Source organism: Amphibalanus amphitrite, unplaced genomic scaffold (genome assembly GCF_019059575.1).
Source record: "Amphibalanus amphitrite isolate SeventyFive unplaced genomic scaffold, NRLGWU_Aamphi_draft 000884F_arrow, whole genome shotgun sequence".
In the NCBI taxonomy this organism is placed as follows: domain Eukaryota; kingdom Metazoa; phylum Arthropoda; class Thecostraca; order Balanomorpha; family Balanidae; genus Amphibalanus; species Amphibalanus amphitrite.
The window spans coordinates 46,165-73,207 of NW_024882378.1; the positions used below are offsets into that span (position 1 = coordinate 46,165).

Sequence of the window (27,043 nt, forward strand, 5' to 3'; positions counted from 1 at the left end):
CTCTCTCTCTCTCTCTCTCCCTCTCTCTCTCGCTCTCGCTCTCGTTCTCGCTCTCTCTTTCTCTATCCGTCCTCCTCCCTCTCCCTCCCTTTCTATCCTTGCTTTCTGTATCTCTCCCTTTCTTTCTCTCATTCTTTTTGTCCTCTCTCCGCTTCTCTTCTTTCGCTCCCTATCTCTCTCCTTATCTCTCTCCCCCTCTCTCTCTCTCTCCCTTTCTCCTTTTTTCGTTTTTAATAATTTAATAGAACTTTGTTAATCTTATTGATTAGGCATGTATGTTTGCCTGGTTTTTTACCCCTTTTTGCGAAAAAATATTTCGTTGATGACACTGTCAGGCAAGAAGGTGCCTTACTACTCCTGATTCCGCTGTCATTTCACACCTGACCAGAACGTAAGCCTAATTTGTCTCAACTTTCTCGGTTCATACAGGATAGAGTGGCAGTGAGTGAAGTGGATTTAACTGGAAAGCTCCTAGAATTGATATTTGCCCTAATTCCAGCTAAGCGGTCGTTGTTTCACCTTGGTTAGGAAGAAATACTTCACCTTTTTGGTGGTTAGTTGATCGTTGGGCTCTATAACGAGGCATTCTTGGTAAGTTGGTAAGTGACAAAAGATCCTGGCCCGTGGGATAACATAATCCTAATACAACTGAGATAAAAACTATGCCTGCGCTTTGAACTACTCGACGAAATGATTGCAAGTGCCAAGTGAGCCAGGTAATTTATCATGAATATTAGAAATACCCATGGAAACATAGACACCAGGATTTGGCTTTTTGAATTGCCCACACATTAATTATTCGAACCGCTTAACACAAAATATTATAATGTCTCCTGCTGTGCCGGTCTAAATATGTCAATCAGTGTGTAATGTCCTTGTTCGCAAGTCACAATACAGAAAACTTATCTGCATAAGTGCATAACTGAAGTGTTGCGGTTACGGCTAGACAAGGAAGAGACTATGCTCAATGCGAGCTTCTGAATGACATGGTGGCCTCCAATCAGCATATGCTGCATAGTTGCACGATTCAGGTAGTTTACTTAGTGATACAGTTATATTTATTGCATAATCACGCCTTAGCAGTATTAAATAACAGATTCTATACTAATTAGATAGGTAGGCAAAATAGAAGTATTTTACAACGATAGGATCAAAGTTTAGCAGCTATAGCGCTGTGCTCTTCAATTTGCCGACAAACGGTGCTAAAAAAACTTTTTATATAACCTCTCAGTGACACGTGTAACTTTATTCTAAATTTAGCACCTAACCACAATGCCTTTTTCTTCCTCAGTAAACGTCCGTCTAAAGTCAGCCCTCACGAATTCATGGCATTGAATTGGCACTAATCCCTGAAGCACGATGCAGCGTTCAGTCTTCACAATCTTCAGTTACCTGCACTGTGTAATGTGTATATGAACGCTAAAATTCACACCTCCGCAGACTACGGGCGTTCCAATACCACGCTCGGCTGGGCGTACCGCAGGGCTCCGTGGCAGACCCCGTGTTTTTTGCGCGTCATGTCACCTGACGCAACTGGCAGTAATCTATGGCGACCGGGGGCGGTGATTATCTGCCCGGCCACAGCGGTTACTGTCGGACGCCATGGCGGCTCCCCTGGTTCCCTATCCTGTACAGTCAGGGTGCCGGGGATCAGAGGTAACCAAGGTGTGGCGGTGGTTACATGGTTATTACCCGCAGACGAACCACAACCGATGGAGGATGGCTCACCAGAGAGAATAGTGCATAATTCACTTAGAAAACAATTGTACGCGGCATCTTTTTGACGACCTGTTGCAATACTTATTCCTGTGATGCATCTCCAAATCGAACTTGAACTCACGCCTGGATAAATCAAATCGGTTAAAACCATGGCTGTGTACTAGCTATGGCTAATTGTATACCTATCTATAAGATCGGAGCAGCTAAACACAGAGCATTGGCTTCCAGCTAGCCCTCTCTCCACCCCCTAATTTCCTTATGCTCTTTCACCTCATGCCGGATAATCCAAGAATATCCACCATTAATTAACCGATAACAAATAGAAACATGAACCAAATCGAACAATGGCGCCGTATTACTGTACGATCATTACGATCATGGTTTGTCATTACGACTCGCTCTTAGTCCCGCCACGTGACCTGTGACGTCTGGGATCACGTGAAGCCACGTGACAACTGTGGCTCACTGAACACTGAGCCACGTGTGGTCACGTGGCCGAAAGGAAAGGTCGCCGAACGCCGCATGGCTGGCCGGCGGAGCGGCGGCGGTGGGATGGTGGGGGAAGAGGGTACTAGGGGGCCTCAAGGTCCCCCAGTCACCGGCCTGTGATTCAGAGGTAACCCCCCGTCCGGCGCGACCTTTGACGACCGATACCGCCAGCTTCCAGCCTCGCATTTGTTCTGTTTTTATAATTAATTCATGTTATTCATTTCATTATTTGGTCTCAAGTTGTGATTTGGCACGAGCTAAGAAGTTATGGTTCTAGAGGAGTACTTATTTTAGGCTGGATATTTTATCCTAGCTGAAATTAGTGGGATCATGCAGACTGCATTTTGCATCGTGCATACAAAATTGATGAATAAGCTTTGTTGTTCAGCACAGCCTTTGTTACCATGAGTGAAGAGAGAGTTCCCCAAAACTGAACAGCTTCACTCGATATCTATCAAACACTTTTTACTTCCGCACTTTTTGATATAAACTCAAGATAGGTATAATGATCTCCCAGTTTTTTTTTTTAGCGAGAAACCATATTTTTTATCGATCTCACTCACAAAAAACTCGTCAGCTAACAACGGATCGCGTGCCGTGCCGGGTCGCGCAGAAAGACAGACTCTTTAGGGTTGGCCCGCACAAAAACCATCAGTCGGAAGAGTCGGAGACAGAGGTCTCACCAATCAGCCCGCATCATCTGTAAGCTGCGGGCTGATGTCGGCTTCAAACCCGGGGAACGGCCGCTGTCGGGGCACACCCGCGCCGAGGCGTGGGTCGATATCACGCCGGGCGTTAGTTCACTACGGAGAGGGAGAGGGAGGGATAGGGCGAGGGAGAGAGAGAGAGAGAGGGGGGGGGGGTGAATGCTCATTTATCGGTAAAGGTGACTGGTGGAATGTCGACCTCTGTCTTTGCCGAGTGATTCTGTTACTTTCATCAAACTGTTTTTTTTTTTTCGGCATCGCTGTCGCATCTCCTGTCAGTCTAGAGTTTTAGACCGTCCAACTGTCCTACACTCGAAAATAAAAGTGCACGTTGAAGCAACGCCACTGGCCTACCACCATGAGTGATATGTTTTGCGTCCAGTCCCGCGTGAACATTCCCCCATGAGTGCCCACCCTATATCGATTCAGCGCCTGACCGCTGCGGTGGTACCCCTCACACACCACACACTCCCCTGCTGAGCCCCACTGCGGCGTCAGAGCCCCTCGACCAATCAGCGCGCCCGGCGGGCCGTCGCTCCGCCCCCTCCTCCCCTCTCCCCCAGTCTGCGTGCGCCGCTCAGCATGCGTGTTCCCGGATGTTGCGTTAAAACCGACTCAACTGGCGTTCTGATTGGCCGACGGCAGTTGTCGTTTCGGCGTGTTGCAGTCGGGATTATGATTGGTCGCCCGCTGCCGCTACGCAGAGGGTCTCTCACCCAACGCGCATATGATTGGCGGAGCGGGCTGCGTGGCACGCTCATCCGGGAACCCTGACGCGCACAGACGCACAAATCGGATGCGTGCGGGTTGGGCTCGCCGCTGCGGGTAGCCAGTCAGGGAGGAGGGAGGCGGAGGGATCCACCAATGGTGTCGTGGCTTGAGGAACGATGAGGGTGCGTGCAAGGCGCAGATGTAACCTCGGCTCAGCACATGAATGAGTTATGTAAAGAGAGGGCGAAAGAGAACCACGTTTGTTGGTGTGAGATGATTGCTCTAGGTTTCTTTTAGGCTTGTCAGTTGTTCCGTTCAGGTGCAAGTGATTCGTCCTTCCAAATCGATTATTTTGCGGTTGAGTGAGCTGCGCCGTAGAATGGAAGCTGTACCTATGGGATTTTCAGAATGTGTGATAGAAGTCCGTTCTCGCCGCTGTTCTGACCCTAAGCCGCTGTTCTCGCCACCGTCCTGCTCTCCATTTCCAGAATCTTTGGTGGACCTCCGTTGAAACCACTGTTCATAACTCTAAACTCTGTTTTGACTACTATCACACCCTCAGTCTTTCAGAATTTCTGAATTCGGAAATTTGAATGATCAGCTGCTCTGATCACCACCTTGATTACTGTTTTACCCCTGTTCTAACCGTTGTTTTGGCAACTGTCTCATTTTTTTACAGAATCTCTGGTGGACGGCTGTTCTGACACTATTCGAACCGCTACTCTTCCACCTGTTCTAACCTATGTCCCCGTTGTTTTTCTGTTTCAGAATCTCTGGTAGACGTTACGCTGTCGTGCGAGGGTCAGAGCCTCAAGGCACACAAACTGGTCCTCTCGGCCTGCTCGCCCTACTTCAAAACACTCTTTCAAGACCACTCAGAGGCACATCCTATTGTGATATTGAAGGGTAAGTGACCAATGGGAACTATTGGCGGCTGGGCGGGCCGTGGTGTGCCAAGAAAAGCCAGGCTGGACGTTAGAAGTCCGGCAGCTAAAATTGCTCCACTTGAACAGCAATGCAACGCAGTTTTGGTAAGTTCTGCGCGCTAAATTGTCATTATTTAGTTTGTCTTGTCTTATCTCAAATTGGTTTTTAGCATGAGACTGAGTTTAAAAGGAAATTGACAACCACGCCGCTTTTATCTTCTAAACACATTATTCAGGGCACATAAAAAGGAAGCAGAGCTCAAAAGTACATATGAATTAATTAATCGAAGGTAAGACTCGGCCAGCTGCGCCTTCTTTAGAGCATTACGAGTCGTCCAAAATTAGCCTAACTGGTAGAACACTTTGTGTTTTAAGCACCTGACTGTTCGTTAAGTATACCTGTTACTGGGTAAATTATGCACCGATCACGTGTATTCAATGCAATGCAAAACATTTAGGACAAGTTTTATAACAGTCGGTAGCATTTTAATGCCAGGCATCAATGGTGCTGCTTCCCCAATCCACCGATAATCCGCAGCCGGCATGCCCGCATGCCACAAATTGTGTCTCATTGTAAGCTTTGCTGGTGCATTTCGCTGCGCGTCCGCGAATCAAGGTTACTCAGCCTTGGAGGGCTTTAGCGGCCGGCCGCCGCCGGTAAGCGGTGCACGGAACTCGGTCAGTTGGCAGCACGTTGGCAGTCGTCAGCGAGTTTTACCCCGGCACGTGGCCTGTTCACCGGGTCACTGTCAGCTGGCGCCGGCGGTGACAGCTGAGCTGCCACCACACGGCGCCGGTGGAGAAATTCACCAATTGGCCGAAAATAATTGGCTGATTGGTTTGCGAACATGCGCTGTGGTGTGGAGACGTTGGAAAAAAGATTGGAGGGCATTTGGCTGTGGTTGGTATAGCAATAAATGCGGTTTCCTAGATAGGGAGAACGAATGTTTTCAGACAGTCGAGTAGCCTTTTCAGCATGTTGCAACAAAAGAGGGTTGTAAAAGTGTTCGCCTTAAACCCGATAAATATTTTATAATGCAGCCGCGGGTGCAGCTGTTACTTGCATTATGCATTACCACCCTGTCTTGGCTGTCCTTATAGGGCATTGATTTTATGCATTTTGACTGTCTGTATCGAACACAAATTAAAAGCACAATTGTATACAAATATCGGGGATTCTGTTCACCCATCACATCACCACTCATTCCTTATCCTCATCAAAGCTATATCTACGACATCGACCCTTAGCAACAACCCATTGGAGTCAATTCGCCTCGCGGTATAGTTGACCATAGCGCAGTCTCATCCTTACGGCGCCATCATCAGCCACCTCTGATAATAACCCCCTACCACCACAATGGACGGTCACGGATCACGTTGTCAGTGATCGCCTGTCGTGAATAAAGAACACTGCCGTGAATAATCACGGTGAGTCCCGAAGCCGCCCTGTCCCAGTCATCTAGACTGATTGGGCGCGCGCTATCAGGCAGGCCGTGCTCTGATATGACCGTCTAGCCACGCCGGGTCATTGGATACGGTGTTTATACTCGCAGACAGACGCGGTCACGTGTCACCACACGGTGAGTCACGTGGTCAGTGTGGGTGGTCTTTTTCTAAGACATGGTCGCAGTCACGTGGTTAGTGCGTGTGTCACGTGGTAAGAGGGACTATGATATATGGCAGAGCCACAGTGAATGAGACTGAGGCTGTCGTAGTTGAAGGAAAAAAAACTGCGACATGTGTGAAGTGGGTGGTCCGATTTCATGAGACGGTACCGTATCAGTACAACAGGATAACAAATACGGGTGAGATGCCGGCGCGGAACAATTTTACTCCACGATTGCACGTTGATGCGACGTAAAGCGGCGTCAAACCTGAAGTCTTTTGAGCGCTGACGTCAGATGATCGTGGAATTCCATGTGTACCCCAAGCTGGTATGTACAACTGGTCAGAAAGAACAGTGGCGGCGGAAGTGGTCCATGACCAATGACCATACCATGCGTGATATCAGTGTCACAGACCGTCCTGGCGCCATGCAGCCGCCATGTTGGAGCAGTCCAGCCTCCGGGGGACGGAACCGAGACGGCCGGACCAATTTCTCAGTCCACCCGAAGCCAGTCAGCCAGTTTGGGTAATTTATGGCCGTCGTCCGCAGCGAGAAGTAAATGATGGATGGTGTCGCTTTACCCTCCGATCCGTGGCCGCCGCTCGACAACCCGCCATTTCAGCCATTATTTGCCGAATTATGCTACTAAATAGCGTAATAATAATAGGTGCGATGTACTCAGTCTGTACAGCGGCAATCAAAACGTAAAAAATGAACAGATGTAACTCGACCTTCGTGCTAATCGGCATTACCAGTCATTGCTGGCGAGTGTTGAAGAGTGGATCAACCATGTGGGACTCAAACTGTTAAAACGGACCGGCAAGCGGTGGTTGGTGAATGGACGAGGAACGAGGAAACGAGGAAATGGACTGCAAAATCAAAGCTCAACATTTGAACCGTGATATATTCTACAAATGCCAGCCAATTCGGAAGACAGGTTTACAAAGCTGCACGTTCTCAATTTAAAAAAAAAAAAATGCTGTTCAAGAATGAGGAACTATGAATACAAATCAGCGTTCGCAACCAGGAACTGTTTGTTTTGCGTGTGTAGGAAGAGGCACACAAATAAAAAATGTTTATCGTGCACCTGACTTTGGTATTCTATTTGATAACTTTCTCTTTGCGTGCAGTGGCTGGATCGTGATGATAGGTACCGTCTGTGTACGCTCCCGCCGCCGCCGCCGCCTTTCAACATTTTATGCACGCCTTATTCGTGTCAGACTGGCTATCTTTGTGCCTTTGAGCCGTTGCGCTTAGCATCATACTATGCAAATAAGACAAATTACTCTGTTAATTGACAAAAATCTTGACAGGGCAACCCATCGAATTGGGTCATTCTACGTCCTATATTGGACGGTCAGCCCATGAAATTGGGATACATCCTGTATTGCATAACTTACTCTGTCAAATTGGTGTCTAATTTTACATTTCTTTCCGCTCTGTCACCGCTCACTACCGACTGTCATTCCTGTCTGCTAACATCGTGTCGCTAATTTCCAGATGTGAAGTTTGCCGAACTGAGGAGCATCATACAATTTATGTACAAAGGTGAAGTGGAAGTTGACCAGTCGGAGATCGAGTCGCTCATCGGCACCGCCGAGGGACTCATGATCCGAGGTGAGTCGGGACTCAGAGTCGGGAGTCATGTGCGAGTGTCGGGAGTTTTGTTTGAGTGCGAGGGTTGTGTTTGGTTGTCGGGATTCAAGCTTGAGTGTCGGAAGTAAGGTTTCAGTGTTTGGAGTCGTAGTCGAGTGCCGAGAGTTGTATTTGAGTGACGGGAGTCGAGATTATGCATCGGGAGCCATGTTTGGGAAGTGGGAAACATGCTAGAGTACCTATGGGGACTACAGTTTAGTTAGTAGTACCGGAGCTTTCAAATCTTGAGGATAAGTGTCAAATGGTGCCGTTTGAATGTCGAAATTTGTGTTTAAGTAGAGCAGGAGAGCTGTGTGTCGTATTTTTTTTCTTTAGAATTAGCGGCATGCACCATGGAAGCGGTGGTAGTGTCCTGTTCAAATAAGTCAACTGGCAAATTTATGTTTGTCAATTGACGGCGTCCATTCTTGTTAAGCAGTGCGACCCAACGGGCGATTTGTCTTTGGTTGCGTCACACACTGCGGGCCTCACATTTTAAATAATACGTTTTTCACGAACTTTTCGCCGAACTAACTGCCACAATGTAGATTTATTATGATAAATCGAAAGAAGTTTGCAATGATAGCCTGGCAAAAGGAGAACAGACGAGCCCATTCTGCGCAGACCGACGTAAAAATAGAAATTATGGGGACGAATGTTATGGAGGGCAAGGGGTCTGAAGGCCACATTTTAACGGCTAAAGGGGGGATGAACTGCTGCGGATTGGATTATGTCTGAATACGTCATTGCTGCTTTTGTTGCTGATATCTGCATTATTTCTTTGTCTTGGATGAAGCAATCATATGGCAGGTCGTAAAAAGTAGCAGAACAACGCCATGATTTTTACTGCTTTCGTTTGATTAATTTTTGTTGACATGATCAGCGAACAGCAAGGTTAAGTTGTCCTGAAAAGCGAATGACCAATAACCACGCAACAAACTTCTGCTTTTGAACTAGCAAGAAATGGAAAACACAGAATAACATTTCATCTCTATATGTTGTATAGGCGTATCCACTCCAAACGCCTCGCTTTTGACACCATGCCAGAACAGAAATACGGCACGAGTGCTGGCTGCACCAAGTCCTGGAACTGGCATAACGGTTTATACCACATCGCACTTTGTGTCTGGGTTTCTCCCTCGCTATTCTGGTGTGTGTATCTACATACTGCAGATAACCGAATATGAACATGAGCGAGCCTGTTTCATGTCTCCATCACAGTTTCGCGGTTGGAGGGTTTCAGATATGCGAGACAACACACACGAGAGGTGTCGTAGAGTAAATTTCCTCGAATATATTATAGTTTCTTTGAATTCTATTAAAAATGTCTGCTGATACGCACAATGCATATGATAGCGTCTCATTTTCACGGAATGGGGACTAATCTTTTACTTAAAACTGCTTTTTATAAATAACATTTTAACCATCTGCTCACAGTTTTCGTGGTCGGTTGTACGCAAGAGCAAACGCACCCAAAATTTTCCACTTATGGTCCAAGCCTGGCACCCCACCCCACCCCAGCTCATTCCAAAGACGCGCGCCTCTTGCTCGCAGGTCTCGCGCTAGGGTGTGTCATCATCAAAGGACGGGTGTCACCCCTGGCACATCAGTGACGCACTCGGCCACTATGTATAGACTCGTGATTAGTGTATGGTGATTCAGTGTTGGCTCGCTTCACACGGGGGACTCACGCTGGCAGAAGTATATCGCTGACCACTGTCCAGCGTCCTGGGCAGTTTTGGAAAACCACATCAGAAACTAGACCAGACCAGGCTGAGCGAAATGTATAATTTAGCGTACCTGTGTAATTTGGGTTTTGGAATTCATTTCTCATTGTTTTGTTAATGCTCTAAGCGAATGTTGACCATTGCTATTCAGTTTATTTATTTGGAAAATCTAATTAATGGATTAGGAATTCGCTTCCTCCTAAAGACAACCGCCACTTGGTGGCCAAAGCAGGCCAGTAAATCGGCGTAAAGTCCCGTCGCTTCCCCCTGTATCAGCCACCTATAGCCGCCACGTGTGGTCGCGTGTCAAAAATTGGACCGCTTCACACCCTGGTCATACCACCTGGTCGGGCTTACCGCCTTTCTGCGCGGCGGTTCCTCGAACATCGGATGTCACGAGGCTAACGCCGACTGGCTCGCTCCAAAATCGGCAGATCTGATTAAAAATGGCTTATGGCAGACGCGTGTGACTTAGGTGATACAGAGAAGCACTGCACCAGTGATGGAAAACTTAGCGCTGGACTAGCCAGTATGAGCGAAGCAGTTGTTGATCAGATTTGCAGTCGAGGTGCTTTTTGTTCAAACAACGGAAGCCGGGTGTATACTAATGCATTTGTCGGAAGTTGGCATACCGGAAATCACATTTTTCGGAAGTTGAACTTCCACAAGATTGCATGGTTTGGCAAATTTCCCGTCGTGAAACAATTTGAGACTGACAAAGCTTCTTATGATATTTGTTAGCTATTTTTCCAATGTCACACGACTCTGAATGTCTCTTTTTCTTTTTATACGTTGCAATGACACGGACCAAATGTTTTGAATTTTGGCACGCATGCATTGCTTTGCGCTCTTACAAATTACATACAAAGCCTCGGCTCATTTTTACCAATATGCGACATCGGAAGCATTCCAAGCGAGTTCGCTTTCAATCTTCTCTTTTAGCAACAGTTTCCTACGTCACCTGGAAATTTATCAATTTTCAGATTTTAACTCCTATCTCATGAACCGACATAATTATGAAACACAACGAGGTCTCGGTCTAGACTGACTGTATTCAGACGGAACGGGTCCCTCGCCGGTGCCCAGTCACGTGACCGTCCCGGCCTCAGGCACGGTCAGCTGGCGCCGGTGGCCCGGCGGCCGGCACGCGACAACCCACAACGCCACATTCCTCCCCACCAGATCTTGACATAAAACAATGCACGATATATACACGAATTAAAACCTATCATACAAAGCGAACACGACCATGAATTGACAAAGCATAGGACGGTGCGTACGATCTTACGCATAACTCAATCGGTCCGGTCCGGGAAGCGGCCTGGGACGGAGCACCCGGTCGGACACTGCCGGCGCCGCTACGGCCGCCGGCGGAGCGCCCAACTCAGGGGAGACCGGCCCGGCCAGCGAGCCAGGCGACCCGGCGTCAGCCAGCGGCGACGCCAGATCCGCCGGATCCGGACCCCAGTCCGGACTCTGCGCCCCCGGAACACCGCGGCATGGACGCACCCGATCGACATGTCGCACCAATACACGGCCATCATTCAAACGGACAGTGAGTTTCACACCGCGTCGTCCAATCAATACCCCCTGAAGCCAGTTTCTTCCCCTCGAGCCCTGCAACTGTCCGACAGCCGAGACATAAACTGGTTCGCCTATATTCACAGAGTGTGAGTCTGCCTGTCGACACCCCCGGTCCTTACACCGTTTCTGTCGGTCCTGTTCACGTCGGACAGTTTCCTCCAGGTCGGGTCGCAGCATATCGACCGGCGTGCGTAACTGACGGCCAAACATCAGCTCTGCTGGTGACGTATGTGTCGTGCTATGGCTGACTGTGCGATAGTTGAATAAAAATCGAGACACTTTAGTGTTGACCGAGCCTCTACCCTGCTTACTGAGGCTTCGCTTAAACGTCTGAACAGCCCGCTCTACAAGCCCATTGGATTTCGGAGAGAACGGAGGTGAGGTCAGATGACAAATGCCGTTCACCCGACAAAACGCTTCGAACTCTGGAGAGACAAAACACTGGGCGTTGTCAGAGACTAGGGTTCTGGGGACTCCCCAGCACGCGAATGAGCTTCTCAGCTTTTCCAGGGTGGTTTCAGTAGTAGCCTGTCTGCAGGGAAAAACATCCATCCACTTCGAATAGGCATCGACTATAATCAAAAACATACTACCTTGAAACGGACCGCAAAAATCAATGTGCACTCGCTGCCAGCATCCAGACGGCCACTCCCAGGGATGGATTGGCGTCTCTGGTAGACTGGAGCGCCATTCCTGACATGTGGAGCATTTACTGACCATCTCAGAAATATCACGGTCCATGTTTGGCCACCAAACATAACGTCTGGCGAATGACTTGGTCCTGCCCTCCCCACAGTGTCCACTATGCAGGAGCCGCAGTACCGATGCGCGACCTTGGGGCGGAACGATCACCCGTGCTCCCCAAAGTACGCAGCCACCCTGTGAGCTGAGCTCAGACTCCCGACATTTATATGGCCCAAATTCAGAAGAAAGCGGTACACCACACGAAGGCCAGCCGTCCTGAACATATCGATAGACAGCAGACACGACTGGATCACGCGCAGTCCACTGACGAATCTGCTGTGCTGTTATTGGACTGGAGTCCAAAACCTCCATCATGTGGACCAGCTCCGCTGGCACCGGACTGCTGGCGTCCGCCGGTACGTCGGGCAGTGGCAGCCGGCTCAGTGCATCACAATGGCCCTGTAACCTGCCAGCACGGTACTCTAGCCGATAATCGTAGGCCGACAACATCATGGCCCAGCGCACGACTCTCGGCGACGCCATGAGCGGCAGAGGCTTCTGCTCACCGAGTAAGCCCAGCAGGGGCTTATGATCAGTCTGAACTCTGAACGATCTACCAGCCAGAAAATAGTGGAACTTCTTGACGCCTGCCACCAGGGATAGTGCCTCCCGATCAGTTTGCGAATATCTACGCTCAGTGTCGTTTAGGGTACGAGAATAGAAGGCCACCGGCCTCTCGCCGCCTGGCGTCAAAATACTAAGCACGCACCCGAGACCAATAGGGCTCGCATCAGCGGACAAAATCACATCATATTTCGGATCGAAATGGGCTAACACAGGCGGGCTTAGCAGCAGCTTTTTGCCAGCCTCGAACGCGGAGCGCTCAGTGTCACCCCAGCGCCACGGCTGGTTCTGGCGAAGCAGGATATACAATGGCGCTAAGACTGTAGAGAGACCCTTCAGGAACTTTCCGTAATAATTAATACCACCCAGCCAGGACCTCAGCTGACCCACTGACGCTGGCTCGGGTGCCCGGAGAATGGCACGGACTTTCTCCTCGGTGGCTTCCACACCCCTGGCGCTCACCCTGTGACCAAGGTACGTTACCTCGGCCAGCCCAAACTGGCACTTCTCACGGTTGACTCGCAGGCCGGAGTCCTGCAGGCGGCCGAGGACGGCCCTCAGCGCGGCGTTGTGAGAGGTAATGTCTGCCCCAGACACAACCACGTCATCCAGAAAAACCCCGATACCGGGAATGCCCGCTAGGAGCGTTTCGAGGGTTTTCTGGAACAACGCCGGCGCTGAACTGTACCCAAAACTGAGACGAGTCGGTCTCAACAGCCCACGGTGGGTATTCACTGTGAGATACTGTCTGGAGCTCTCATCTAATGGCAGCTGGTTATAAGCACACTTTAAATCTATCTTACTGAACACGGTCGCTCCCGCCAGCTTGGGTAGAAGCTCTTCCACCCGCGGCAACGGATAGTGATACTGATACGGCGTGGCCACTTTATTAGCTGTCAAACGATAGTCTCCACAGATACGCAGTGAACCGTTTGCTTTCGGTGCGATCACTAGTGGTGCGGCCCATCTACTGTTAGAGACCGGCTCCCAGAGACCCTCGCTGATTTGTTTGTCAAGCTCAGAATCAACCTGCGCTCTATATGCCAGAGGAACGGTTCTGGCTTTAAAGAACCGGGGCTGAACGTTACCATCCACACCAATATGAACAGGGTCACCGCGGTAGCAGCCCAGGCCGTCCCGGAATACTTCCGGAAACTCCGCCAGAATAGGCTCGACCTGGGGATGAGCTGTCAACCGACCTATGGCTGGCCAATCCAGCTTAATGGCCTCTAACCAGTTACGACCGAACAGGCAGGGTCCCTCCCCTTTCACAATCACCAATGGCAACCGGACCACCTGCTGCCCATACTGAACCCGCACAGTCGCCTCCCCACACACAGGTAACACTTCCCCGCTGTATGTCCTGAGACGGTACGAACAGCTGCCCAGGACGGGCGGGTTATCAGGCCAAATCTGTCTGAAAACACTCTCACCACATACAGACAGCGCAGCGCCAGTGTCCAGCTCCATGGAGACGGGCCGATCATCCAGCATCACGTTCAGCTTGATCGGGGCGCGCCGGTCGCCCGAACACCGGAACAGCGAGTACAGCTCCTCTTCCTCCACCGCCGCGCTCACCGACCCGCTGGCAGAGGCCGCTGCCCCTTCCGGACGTCCCGAAGCACTGGCCGACGATGGCACTATCGCCGGCTGAGAGCCGTCAGCCCCCACATCAACCGCGTCACACTGCACTTGGTCAATGCCCGCACGTCGAGTGGCCGCACACGCGGCTCGGGTATGTCCAAGCTTTCCACACGAGAAACACACTCGCCTGCGGAACGTACACTTCTCCGATGAGTGACCCCGCCCCAGACAGCGAGGGCAGCGAGGGCAGGGACCGGCCCGACCACCCCGGGCAGGCGCATGAAGCCGGCCGACCGCCGCTGGCCGCTCCCCACCGGACACGTGGTGCACAGCTGACTCGCCAGACGGGCCCGTCTGACTCTGGGCGATCTCGCCGGCCTGGCGGGCGGCTGCCTCATGCGCTGTCGCAATCGCTGTAGCCGATTGTAGAGTGAGGTTCTTCTCGCTGAGCAGCCGGGACTGCAGGCGCTCATTCCGGATACCGCTGACGAAACGATCGCGCAGCATCTCCTCCAGTATCCCGGCACAGCAGGTGAACTGGCACGGCCGAGCCAGGTGACGCAGCCGGGACAGGAAGGCCGACACCGTCTCGGTATCCTCCCGGCTGCAGGTGTGAAATCGGTGCCGTGACAGGATCACCGATTCATCCGGCTCGAAGTGAGACGTGAGCACCTCGATGATTCTGGCACAGGTCACCTCAGCTACCCCCGCCGGGGCAAGCAGGTCCTCCAGGAGCGAGAATGTGTCCGGCTCCAGAGCAGTCAGGAGCACAGCACGCCGCTTAGCGTCCACTGAAACCGCGGCCTTCTTGTCGTCGGGAATAAGCAAATCGTTCACGACAAAGAACTGTTCTAGCCTCCTGGCATAGCCACCAAAGCTCTCCTCGTTCCGCTTAAACACGGGCGGCACCCCAAGCCACGCCATGGCTGGTTCCGCACTCGTCGCCAATGAAACACAACGAGGTCTCGGTCTAGACTGACTGTATTCAGACGGAACGGGTCCCTCGCCGGTGCCCAGTCACGTGACCGTCCCGGCCTCAGGCACGGTCAGCTGGCGCCGGTGGCCCGGCGGCCGGCACGCGACAACCCACAACGCCACAATTATTTCTCCCAATCTTGAGAATTTGGACCCCATGATCCATCCAACAAGCCTACCCACACCACGTCCACTCTCCTGTCCGGCTCTATTCCGTCGACTGTTCAGTGTCCTCTGATACTAATATCCAGCCCTGGCAGTCCTTCAGGACAGCTGATCAGCTTAACACGCCGAGTGTCGTGCTGCATTCGGTGGTACTTTACCGGGCGCCAATGAGACGGGACCAAGTGGAGAGCCCTGTGGTAGCCCTCGGGATGTTTGTGTGCATCCCAAGGCCGCATAAAGAGCTGGCTCCTCTGTATGCTTAGCAGCTGAATAAAATGCATGAAGAAGCCACGCGCTGGGTGACAGAGAAAAAGTGTGATGATTTTCTGCATCAGAGGCCAGGTTGCTTACCAACAGAAAAATCGTTGACTGTGGTTATTTCTTGCCACAAGTCATCGACGAGGTTCTTCAGTCATGCCCCCCCCCCCTAAAAAGAAATGACGGCTGATGGGAAAAATATTAGCCGACAGCCAGTCTCACTGATATTATCGCATCAGGTACTCTTTTTTCGCTTCATTCGTCAAATTTGCGAGCGACTGCTACCAATAGAAATAACCGCTACCGGCGATCTTTCTGTTGGCATAACTTATCTCCTACGCATAGCACTTTTGCTTATCTCTTCATGCGCTTCGGTGATATCGTTTGTGAACACTTCCAAACCATCAGCCATGCTGAGCCTAAGTCAAAGCCCAACGGTGAATTCGTAGATAAGACACTTAATCGCTCCTGATTATCCATACTGTCATCTTTTTCCATCACCATCTATCTGCGAGTCTTGTGAGAGGGTGGCGTACTCTCCTTGCTCGTGGGAACGAGCACCCAAGTCCTGGACGTGTTACCGCTGTTCCACGAAGTCGGGGACATCCGACGCGTCCGTCACATCCGTCACGTCTTTCGTGCCCGTCACGAGTTAGTCCAGTGTCACGGTCACACAACAGGGATGTGTTGACGTCCGTCCAGACCGCATGCATTGCAAATCGGTATCTGCACCTGATCATCGCTGACTGGGCTAGCGTCGGGTCTCGCGAGGTCTTCGCGTTCCCTGGTTCGCTGGGAACTGGTCCTTATACTTGAGCAAGATGAAGGTTGTCTTGGTGCCTTTTATCGAAGGTGATCCATGTATGTAGGTACTGAAGACAGGCGTCTTTGCGTTTCCTTCTGTCAGTGCCAACCCCGCACTTAAAGACTGGCATCACCTGATGCGAACTGTCTCTTGCTTTTCTGTCACATGACAGAGATGTCCCTGGGCTCCTCCACGACATTCAGTCGTCATTGTGTGGCTTACCAGCTCCAGTTCCTCATCCTTAACGCCATCACTGAATGCTTCCGCAGTTCTCCCCAGCTCTCGGTTGATCCCGTCAGCGGGCTCGTCCCCCGGTCCTTAAGCTCCCTCCTACCACCACCACTGCGACGTCCCGCGCGTCTAGGCTCTCGGTCGGGCTTCCCTTGCGCCTTCCTGCAACCCCTTCTTTTCTTTGACCTCTTGCGCCACCACTGTGCGTTACTCAAAGCTAGGCTCCCGGTCGGGCCTGTTCGACTCCTGACCTACTCCTTTTCTCTGACCTTCCACCCTCCCTGCGACTTCCCCGCAGTCAACCACCCCTGATCACCCTACAGGTCCAATATCTTCCCCTTTAACCCTCTAACACCCATACTGCAACGCCCCGCAGGTCAGGGCTCTCGGTCAAGCCCGCTTCACCGACCTGTCTTTGACCCCGACAACCCCTCTGCGCGCTCCCACAGGTCTGGCCGGCTCCCGGTCCACAGTGAGTGGCCTGCAGCTGCGACCACCGACCGGTCACGACCTGACACCGCGCTCAGAGCCATCATCCGACCAGGAGCGTAAGAGGCCGCGCTCCGAGCACGACTCGGGCGGCGGCGGCGGCGGGGAGCCGGCGCCCTCGCTGCCGCCCTCCGGGCCGCCCACCACCACCTCCAGCAACGGAGATGACGGCTCTGTGGTAAGCACTGACAGGAGGGAGATGGAGTATGTGGAGGAGGCTGTTGGAGGCTGTGAGGAATGTGGGCAATGGGCATGCGTTATCCAGGTGATGCTCTAGTTGTCCATTCATCTCTTGTTGTTGTTGCTGTTGTTGCTGTTTTTCAAAGAAGTGGTCAGTGGAGCCTCCATAACATTAGAAATAGGCCAACCATGATGTCTGTGTTGAGTGTGTTTTTCTATAGGCGTGTAAGAAAAGGGCAAAGGTTCAAGTTTATATATAATGTATATTAAAGTAATAGGAATGGACTGCTTAACGGCTGGGTGCGCACGGTTTCTCTTTAAGCCTGGGTCGCATACTAAGTGCTTGACGATGCAGCTCTACGTACCAATATTCGGCTCAGTATTATAAAACAGGCACTGCGGCAATGAGTGTGTATAAAGCTCGCACGAAATGAACCTGCCGGCAGCTTCGGAACCGGGCCTGTAATTTTCAGCCTCAATGGGAGATAATCTTGTACATTATATGACAGCAATAGCAGGTGTTAATACGATTAAATTGCTAGCAGCATGGGCTGGGTAAAGCCGAGGCACAATTTCAGGCAAGGCTCCTTGATATTTTTTTCTTGGTTTCGCTAAATGCCTGGAGGGGTTAGCCTAATTTGTAAAAAATGCATAGATTCTCTAAACGTAATGAAGATTCATACAATTCGAAAAAAAATGGTGAAACATTAGATTGTCTATTGGCGGCTCGTTTGCAAAGCGACACCATATTATGAACATTTTATCAGCCAGGGCAATCTTAAAATTATTCAGCTTAGCATTGGGCATTAGCCACAAATGCTTTGCTCAATATCAGCATTTTATTTCGTCCGCCACCAATATGTTCTGTCCACAACTTATTATCACGCTTGCAGCTTTCCACCTTTCCTTTCGTCAACATTAAGCGCTCTGAGAAGCCGAGCTCTGTTTGCCAGCACACTGCACTGCTTGTTTAAACGGCCTATTTTTGTACCCGGAAGGGCAGACGCGGTACTTCCCTGCCTCTAGGTGTGTGAGCCTGGCTGTATGTGTGTGTTTCGGCGCTATAAATCCACCTCGCCGGGGGGCCCATATCGATTTCTGCACTCGCAAACTGCGGAGTGCAAAGTACGAAGGTGTGTAACTTGCAGAGGTTTCTAAACTTAGCGTTTTGTCGCAGGTAATCCAACTCACGCTGGTTTTAAAACCATTGGTTTAATACATGTTAAGATGCAGGAACGCGATGTCAGTTTGAGGAGGAAAACGAGTCTAATTGATGCGATTGGTGTCTGATAATTTAGCATTTGCGTTGTGCGTGAGCTGTTGTTCACTGTAGCTTGAAATTAGGCACCAGTTTTAATTAGTTTGATTATGAAGCCAACCGTGATTTTGAAATGTGGCGAGGACGGATGAAACCTCACCCTGCTCTCAAACACCACTTTGCTCTCAAACGCCACCCTGATTCTACATAGTGACCTCAAACACTGCTCTGATCTCGGGCTGGTCGAGTTTAGCGTTAGCACCGTGACCGTCCAGCGTCCACAAAAATTAATGGGGCGCAGCTGCGGCGGTCTGCGCGGCCGGCCGCCATCTTCGGGGCCGTTTTTTACGCCGGCCTCCTCCCATGTGGGCGAACCCACTCCATCATTCCAGCGGCGATTTTTGCCAGCCGCCGGCCGACCCGGACCGGTTTGGTGCGCTCCAATCTGAAACTCGGCGGCCGCAGAGCGTCCGAATCCAGCGCCAGCGCGCATAGAACGCCCGAGCCTGACGCCAACGCGCATAGAAGGTCGGAGCCTGACGCCAGCGCGCATACAGTGTCCGAACCTGACGCCAGCGCGCATAGAGTGTCCGAACCTGACGCCAACGCGCATAGAACGCCCGAGCCTGACGCCAACGCGCATACAGTGTCCGAGCCTGACGCCAACGCGCATACAGTGTCGGAATCCAGCGCAAGCGCACATAGAAAGGCCGAATCTAGCACCAACGCCTAGAACGTTCGAATCTAACGCGAATGCACAAAGAACGTCCGAATCTAGCGCCAACACGCGTAGAGTATCCGGACATGACGCCAATGCGCACAGAATGTATGTCCGAATCTAACGCCAACGCTCTCACAACGCAAGAGTTCATAGAACGTCCGAATTTAACGCCAGCCCGCACAGAAAGGTCAAAACTGACAACATCGTCCGACTGTGCGCTCAAATTATATGCCAGAGCCCGAAGTACGCCCAAATCTGACGCAACGGGTCACGTGCGCCACCAAATATAATGACGCACGTGCCCGCCGAGCCAAAAAGTGACCACATCACATACACGTTAACCTAACGCGAACCCCACCCCTCGTAACGCGAAAAACTAGGGCTGACTCCCCGCTGTGCCCCCAAGTCTAACGCAACACGCATACTCGTAGTGAGCTCTTGAATCTAACACTGTCGCTCATTGGGTGTCCAGATCTGTCACTAACGTCCGTCGTGTGTTCACAGATAAAGCGGCCCAAGATCGAAGACCCCGGCTCCGGCTCCGGCGAGGAGAACAACTCCGTGGACGGCATGGAATCGGTAAGTACCGACAGACGCCGCGACTTGTCCACCTCTAAATGCTGCAGTACTGCTATTCAGAACTGGAACGTAGATAGAGGTGGAACGGCAAGAATGACGCGAGCGCCGCCCTATTGAAGTGATTTTTTTGCGCACTAATAATAACGTACACGGTGCGGGGACATCTTGACATAACGACACGCACAACACATGCCTCTATTATTCTACAGACGTCGCATTACATAGACCCGGGAACAGGGGGGGCAGCGGGGGCGCTTGCCCCCCCAACTTGAGAGCCGAGGGGGCGGCGCCCCCTCAAGATTGAGGCAGCGATAAAGGATCTTTCCTCCCTTTTCCGGACTTTTTTTTTCCTTCTTGTTTCCTTTATACATCTAAACATCAACACATGACATTTTCCTTGCCATCTGAATGGTTTCCATGCTGATACATGCGATTTGATAACTTCTGCTATTGTCATCCCTCCTCTTTGGTTTGGGCCTGACCTTGGCCAAAAGTTTGGCAGGCCAGATAACACAGTTTACCCGCTCTGGGTGTGAGGGAGGGGTGTGGGGCAATGAGTGCACTGACGTGGCGCCCTCGGAAGGCCGGTATGGGATTGAAGCTCAGCGACACTAAGGGTTTGTGTGGTGCCTTCGGTTATCGGTAGCGCCCTCAGAATCACCGGCGTAGGGCCCTCAGAGCCGCCGGTAAGGGGCCTTTAGAGGCACCGGTGTGCGGCCGTCATGCAGGTACCGGTGTGGGCGCTCAGAGGTGCTAGTGTGATTCTCTCAGAGGCGCCGGTGAGGGTCCTTACAGGCTTTGCTGTGGGCCATCATAGACGCTGGTGTGGAGCCGTTACAGACGGGTGTGGGGCGTTTAGAGCTGCTGACGCGAACCCTCTACAAGGCCGCAGGGGGTTCTCAGTGACCGGCAAGGGGCCGGCAGAAGAAGTCCCGTGGGATCCTTAGAGACCGGCATGGTAGGTACTGTCAGACGCCGGTCACCGGTGTGGGGCCCTCAAAAGTCACCAGTGGGTGGCCTTTAGATGCGCAGGTGCTAACTGTTGGGTCCTCAGAGCCGCCGATATAGGGCTTCAATAGGCACTGGTGTAAGCACTCAGAGTTGGGGGTGTGAAGCCTTCAGAGACACCGGTGTGGGCCCTCATAGGCGCCACAGTTGCCGTTTTGGGGCAATCAGAAAAATAAGTGTGGGACCATCACAGGCGGGAAATGCCCCTAGAACTGGCCCTTCATAGGCCGGTAAGAACTCTCAGAGGCCAGTAATGGGCCTTTGGGGACCACCGAGGGGTTCTTAAAAGCCGCAAGAGGCCCTCAGAAGCCGGCGTGGGGCCCTTATGGAGGTCTTAGTGTGGCTATTTAGGGCCCATGAGGTGCTCTAACGAGCCCCATGGGACCCTTCTGAGTCAAAATATGGCCATCGTTAACTCTCAGCGGTCAAATGGTGCCGTAGGGCCCCTCGGACCCGAGGTTCCCTTTGAACCCGATGGGGGGGGGGGGGTACGTGTCCCCTTAGACCCCTAGCTACGCCACTGTTTCATATGCATCATGTCAGGTATTTTAGGCTCGCCCCCCCAACTTGAAAATCGTTCCCGGGCCCCTGTCGCATTACACACGAAACAACGCAATCCGCATAAAACGCCTATGGCCTTGATTGCCCAACACTAACATGCCAGTTGTGTCGTATCGACAGCTCACAGATACTCGTATATGTCTCATCGTAAACTGATACCTACAAGCTTACTTACGGGAATTCAGAGAACAGCTATAAACGTAGTTCTAATAATACGATGTTATTCGTTCGGTCTAGTTCACGCTCGTTTCAGAGGTCTCAATGTATTACGTAAATAATTTAACATTCTTAGTCGCGAAAATCATTGCGATAAAAACAAATTTCCTCTAACTTTCATTTATTTTCATTTCAGTACATATATTATTTATGATCACTCCAGTTAGGACATAAAACGCCTGTGGCCTTGATTTCCCTACACGAACAGTGTCTTATTTACCCTATTATTTCGTTCTTATTGAAAATATCAAACGACAATCTGAAGAATATGGCCTATGTTATTACGACAATTGTTATGGCAAGCGTGATGATTCATGGGTGAAATAACTTTCCACTGTGGTTGTTATACTGAAAGGCAAACCAGTGTATTCTACATCCTTGGTAACACAGCCTATAGCCACCGAATCAATGCGCGGCCTCGTGCCCCCAACGCATTACTCGCAGGTCGTAGGTCGGCAGAAACTAACAAATGCATTGAGGCATGCGCATATCACGGTATGTTTAACGTTGTCGCCTTCACGTCGCTTGCCATGATATTTGAACGGTATGACTCCAATGGCAGTGGACGTAACTAGGCCATTTGTATGTCGCTTTTGTGGTTTTATATGCCCTGCAGGCGCTGGTATTGTGCTAATAGCGACATTAGTTGTATCAGTGCCAAGCTTAGAAAACGATCAGTTGGGAGACTAGATGTCAGTGACGAAGGCTTTCCAAAAATTGGTTCATAGTCAATGAAGGACATCAACTTGCCTCGTTCTGTAGGCACAAATTTTAGATGTTTTAAGGTATTCGCTCCGTGTATTGCGACTCTTTTAATGTACGGTATAATAGACTAATCTCAAACAATCGAATTAAATAAGCTGCCGATTGAAGTTTCCTGCAACCCACCCCAGTAGCATTTGACGTGGTCACTCTTCATGATGAGAAAGACAGGCGGCCACAGTGCGGATCCCTGCGGCACACCGCCATTTTTCGCGCTCAATCACCGAGGTCAAGTCCCTCGCAGCGCTCCGTCGATGGCACCACTCCCCGGGGCGCAATCGGAGCGGGCGTCGAAAGGCGACTCCGCCGGCCGGCCGCCGACACGTCGTGCCCAGAGCGTTTTGCACGTCCGCAGCCCTCGCCGTGGCGCGGTCACGGCACGGCGCGGGCTGCAGCCGGCCCGCCGCCGCCGCCGCCGCACGCTCGCGTTCGGCAACAAGGCCGCGCCTGCGGTGGACGCCGTTGGGGGGGGGGGTGGCGTGAGGGGGGCGCCATGGATCGTGAATCCTTCGAGCGGCGCCGACCGGCCGGGCTGCACTAGTCGGACCCAGCGACCCGACGCGCGGCAGCCCGCGCTGGGCGAGGCCCGCCGCCGCCGCCGCCGCCGCCGCCGCCGCCGCCGCCGCCGCCGCCGCCCGCCGCTCACGGGCAGTTTTCGTGGCGCACCCTGCGCCGCCGCCGGCCGGCCGTTGCCAGATGTTGCCAGGTCGCGCGGCGAGCGGCGCGGCAGCGCGCAGATGCGGCGTGCTGCCGGCCTGCCGGTCCGGCACGGTGCCGGCTGCAGCGGCACGGATTTTTGCGCCTCTGCAAGTGGAGACTGTAGCGGTCAAATGCAGTTGTGGTGTCGCCCGGTCGGGGAGACGACACCCCTTCTGCGCGGCGGCTCGGTTGCGAGGCGGCTGCATGCCTGCCCGTGGCCGACAGGCCGATCCATGAACGGAGCTCGCCAGCGCTGCAGACGAGCAAACGCCCTTGAAACAGCTGGGGCAAGGCAACAGACCGCCTCCGCGGCATCAACGCCCTCGCTGGTGAAACGTCAAAGGTCTTGCAAACTGCACAACTACACGGTCTCGCCAAAGAATTGTCCATTGACGAAACGGTGAATAATAGAGGACGGTTACCGGGGCTGGTGATTCTAGGTAACTCCGCGCGGCGCAGTCACTCGTCACACTGCAGAAACACTCGACACTCCGCACAGACACTCCCGTTCTCTCATGCGGCGAGACTAACTGGGAAAACGACACGCAGAATCGCTACCTCAACAGGAAGTCGGTTGCTCCTTGGTCGCTCGCCTGTGCAAAATATCGTCCTTTACCTGGTTTTAGTGTCGTGAACGGGGACGTAAACTGATTTTCCACGGCATGCGGTTTCACCCGGTGGTGGCTTTTACGAGCACCGTGACGGCGATTGTGGCAGACGCCCGATGGCAACCGTGGGTGTCGGCAACCCGCTGTCTCACGCATGTAAACCCACTCTGGAGAGGGACTACATCGAGTAGAAGTGTTCTTGAAATACCGACGCCTCGCAGCCTGTCAGTCCTGACCACTGCGTTCGACAGGACGTCAGCCGGGGGTGTCACCTCCCGTGTCCGCCAGACGCTGCCCTGGGTGTCGTGTCCGGTGTCAGTCGCTGCAGGTGTCATGTCACCGCCTGACATGGCGGGGCCCCGCCGGGCTGCGTGGTCGTGAGGCGATCCTCACGTCACGGAGACCGCCGACACCGCCGGCCCCGTGATTCGAGCGGGATATCGACTAGAGATGCAAATTCATGGGCGCCATGGTATATCATGCTATCATCTCCATTTACCACTATACAGTGGTATCTACATACATATTCACACAGCATCTATTCGGATTTGTAGTGTGCGGTCTATTTTACAACAGGTACCTACGGATTTACCCAAAAATGCACACAGCTCACATGGGCATTATTGAAGGCATTATTTTAGCATCAGCAACTCTTATCATTCCACATAGTCGAGTGAGTTTGATGGGACAATCCATGTGGATCTCGATAAAATACCGGCATTATTTATAAAGCGGTGCTCGATGTCGTCGATATCAAAAATATCGATTATACAAACGGTACGTTGTGCGACAGCTAATGAGCTATTTCAGAAAAACTTCACCTGTAATCCTTCACCATAAGTATTTACTACAGAAGTGGGGGTCTCAGATGACCCGTGACACGTTATTGGGGTCAAATATGTCCCGATGAAATGTCGGAATACAGATAATCCCTGTCATTTCTGGATCACAGATTACCCGGGAATGCCTGGTTCACAAATGTTGACACGGACCACGAAAAATTGTTCGTGACAGCACCTGTATTAACCCGGCGGCCGCTGGGCCTCCGCGCCACCCGCCGGCCGCTGGGGGGGGGCATAAAGTTGCCCCCCTTTACTTCTGCGACGATATCGTCGCAACGCGAAGAGATAGAGAAACGAAACTTTGCACACATCTTCCGGAATACCTAGCCGAGGTTGTGTCCAAATTTGGTGTCGATCCCATTTGAAATGACGTCACAGTGACGTCATATGTGAAATTATAGATTTGCGACTCTCATATTCCTCACGATACATCACATATATGGGACCGAATATAAAGGGCCGATTATTGGTCAGAAACTAGATGGAAGTGTAGTAAGATGTTTTAGGATGACAGCAGGTGCTGTCTAGTTCATTTACAGTCGAGTTTCATGCTCAGCGTCATCAGAAACGGTCCATATCGGAAAACGACAAAACTTAATGACGTCACTGTGACGTCATCTTAGGTGCTACAACCACCAAACTTTCCTCAAACATTGCCTAGGTGTTCATTTGAAGCTATGCCAAGTTTCACGTGCGTAGCTCATCAGGTTTCGGAGATATTTCACAAAACGTAAAGGGGGGCAACTTTATGCCCCCCCCCCCCCAGCGGCTCGTGGGGGGGGCAGAATCTGCCCCCCCTCCCGTTTTTCGCCAATAACTTCTAAACGCGTTACGCCAGCGACGTCAAACTTTCAGTACCTTATCACACATCAATTTGACACGTTCCCTGAAAATTTGAGCGAAATCCGTCGGAAAATTTTTGAGAAATTGACGTTTTAGTGACGTCATGTTCGCCATTTTCGCCTCAAAAACGGCAAAATTTCAAACGCCGCTAACATCTTCATTTTTAAAGGAATCAAGACGTAACAAAAAAGGTTATACGTGATTCTACTTTGTCTATCAAATGGCTATCTCGGTTTTTTGAAAATTTTGGATTTTGGCCAAAAATTTTCCAAAAAAACTGACTTTTTTGGGAAAATATTTATAAAATCCAAAATTTTGAGTTTATCGAAAAAACCGGAATATATGTCAAAGAAGTGGTCTATGTGCACCCACATACCAATTTTTAGAAGAATCGGTTCAAAAATGTGGGAGTTATTCGAAATTTTATGACGTCACGACACACAAAAATTTTGAAAAATGATTTTTTTTGGAAGTTCTAGACCTCGTACGGAAACAAAAATAGCACCATTCGATTCGCCGTGAAAAACTGCATCGGATAGACACCTTTTTAGGCCTTAACAACCAACTTCAAAATTTGACCTCACTTGACCTGACCTTGACCTGACCTCGACCTGAAATTCATCCAGAGGTGGTCCATATCACTTATTGAGTGTGCCTATTGAATTCCATGAGTAAAATGACCCATAAAACATGTGTCGCACATGCCCTTTTCTATATTTTGTTTTTGGTGACCTGACCTGACCTGACCTGACCTTGACCTTGACCTTTGAATGACATTGTGTGCAACGAATATTGTCTTGGTAGTCTAAGAACACGTTTTGGGCAATCAGTCTCAGTCCATTCTTCGGCAACTACGGTGCAAGGCCGATACTGTACAAACTTGCATTTTGTACCCTTGACCTGACCTTGACCTGACCTCTGACCTACTTAAGCAAAAAAATTTGGGCTCTTAAGATCCGCCTTGTTGAGAGCTTTCGATTGCCGTTTTCCCCGTATTTCTACGACCATCGGTTCGGAAGTTAGACAGGGGGGGCAGAATCTGCCCCCCCCCCCCCCCAGCAGGGCGCGTATGGCTGAATAGCCCAGCGGGGCGCGGGTTAAGGACGCCTAGTGTCAATGCCGAAATCGCACAGTTTCCCGTGTTTCAGTACACGGATTACGAACCGAACGTCGAATCACGGATCTCCCGCGATTCAGTAATCAGTACACTGATCACGGGACATCACCCGTGACCAGGGCTGCGGAGTCGATGGATTTTCGGCGACTCCGACTCCGACTCCGACTCCGGCTTTCAAAAACCAGCTCCGACTCCGACTCCGACTCCGGGCAGAATTGTCGACTCCGACCGACTCCAACTCCCGACTCCGACTCCGCAGACCTAGCAGGGCTGCGGAGTCGGCAGATTTTCGGTGACTCCGACTCCGACTTCGGCTCGGGTTTCTAAAATCGACTCCGACTCCGACTCCGACTCCGGTCACAACTGTCGACTCCGACCGACTCCGACTCCGACTCCGACTCCGACTCCGCAGCCCTGCCCGTGACATTGTCAGTATCACGAACATCTCGTGAGTGTCCCGTACCACCGATGGCCTTGCCGCGTGGATTCTCCGTGAGCCACCTCGGACCGGTTGGCTGGCACGCGGAGAGCTTTCGTTGGGTTTCAGAGAAGCTGGTCGCGGCGTCTTGGTTTATCTCACGGGATCCGTTCTCTGAATGTCGCGACATGAGGTTGGTTACTGCGGTCAGCGTGTGTTGGTGAAGGCGCAAACGAACCCGTGAGACGGGGTACGGGGTACGCGGTACGCTACTGGGGCTGAGGTGGAAGGAAGGCAGATACGACAGAACTA

The 27,043-nt window shown here is 51.5% G+C and overlaps 1 protein-coding gene across 1 annotated transcript in view; it reads left to right on the plus strand.

Moving 5' to 3' along the window:
• LOC122367637 (zinc finger protein 865-like) overlaps nucleotides 1-27,043 on the plus strand; it is a 124,888-nt gene that overhangs the window by 17,612 nt on the left and 80,233 nt on the right. Inside the window, exons 3-6 of the mRNA XM_043340943.1 lie at nucleotides 4,395-4,532; nucleotides 7,659-7,775; nucleotides 16,880-17,097; nucleotides 19,583-19,657. Coding sequence (XP_043196878.1) covers nucleotides 4,395-4,532; nucleotides 7,659-7,775; nucleotides 16,880-17,097; nucleotides 19,583-19,657 — 548 coding nt within the window. The remainder of the gene's footprint in view (nucleotides 1-4,394; nucleotides 4,533-7,658; nucleotides 7,776-16,879; nucleotides 17,098-19,582; nucleotides 19,658-27,043) is intronic.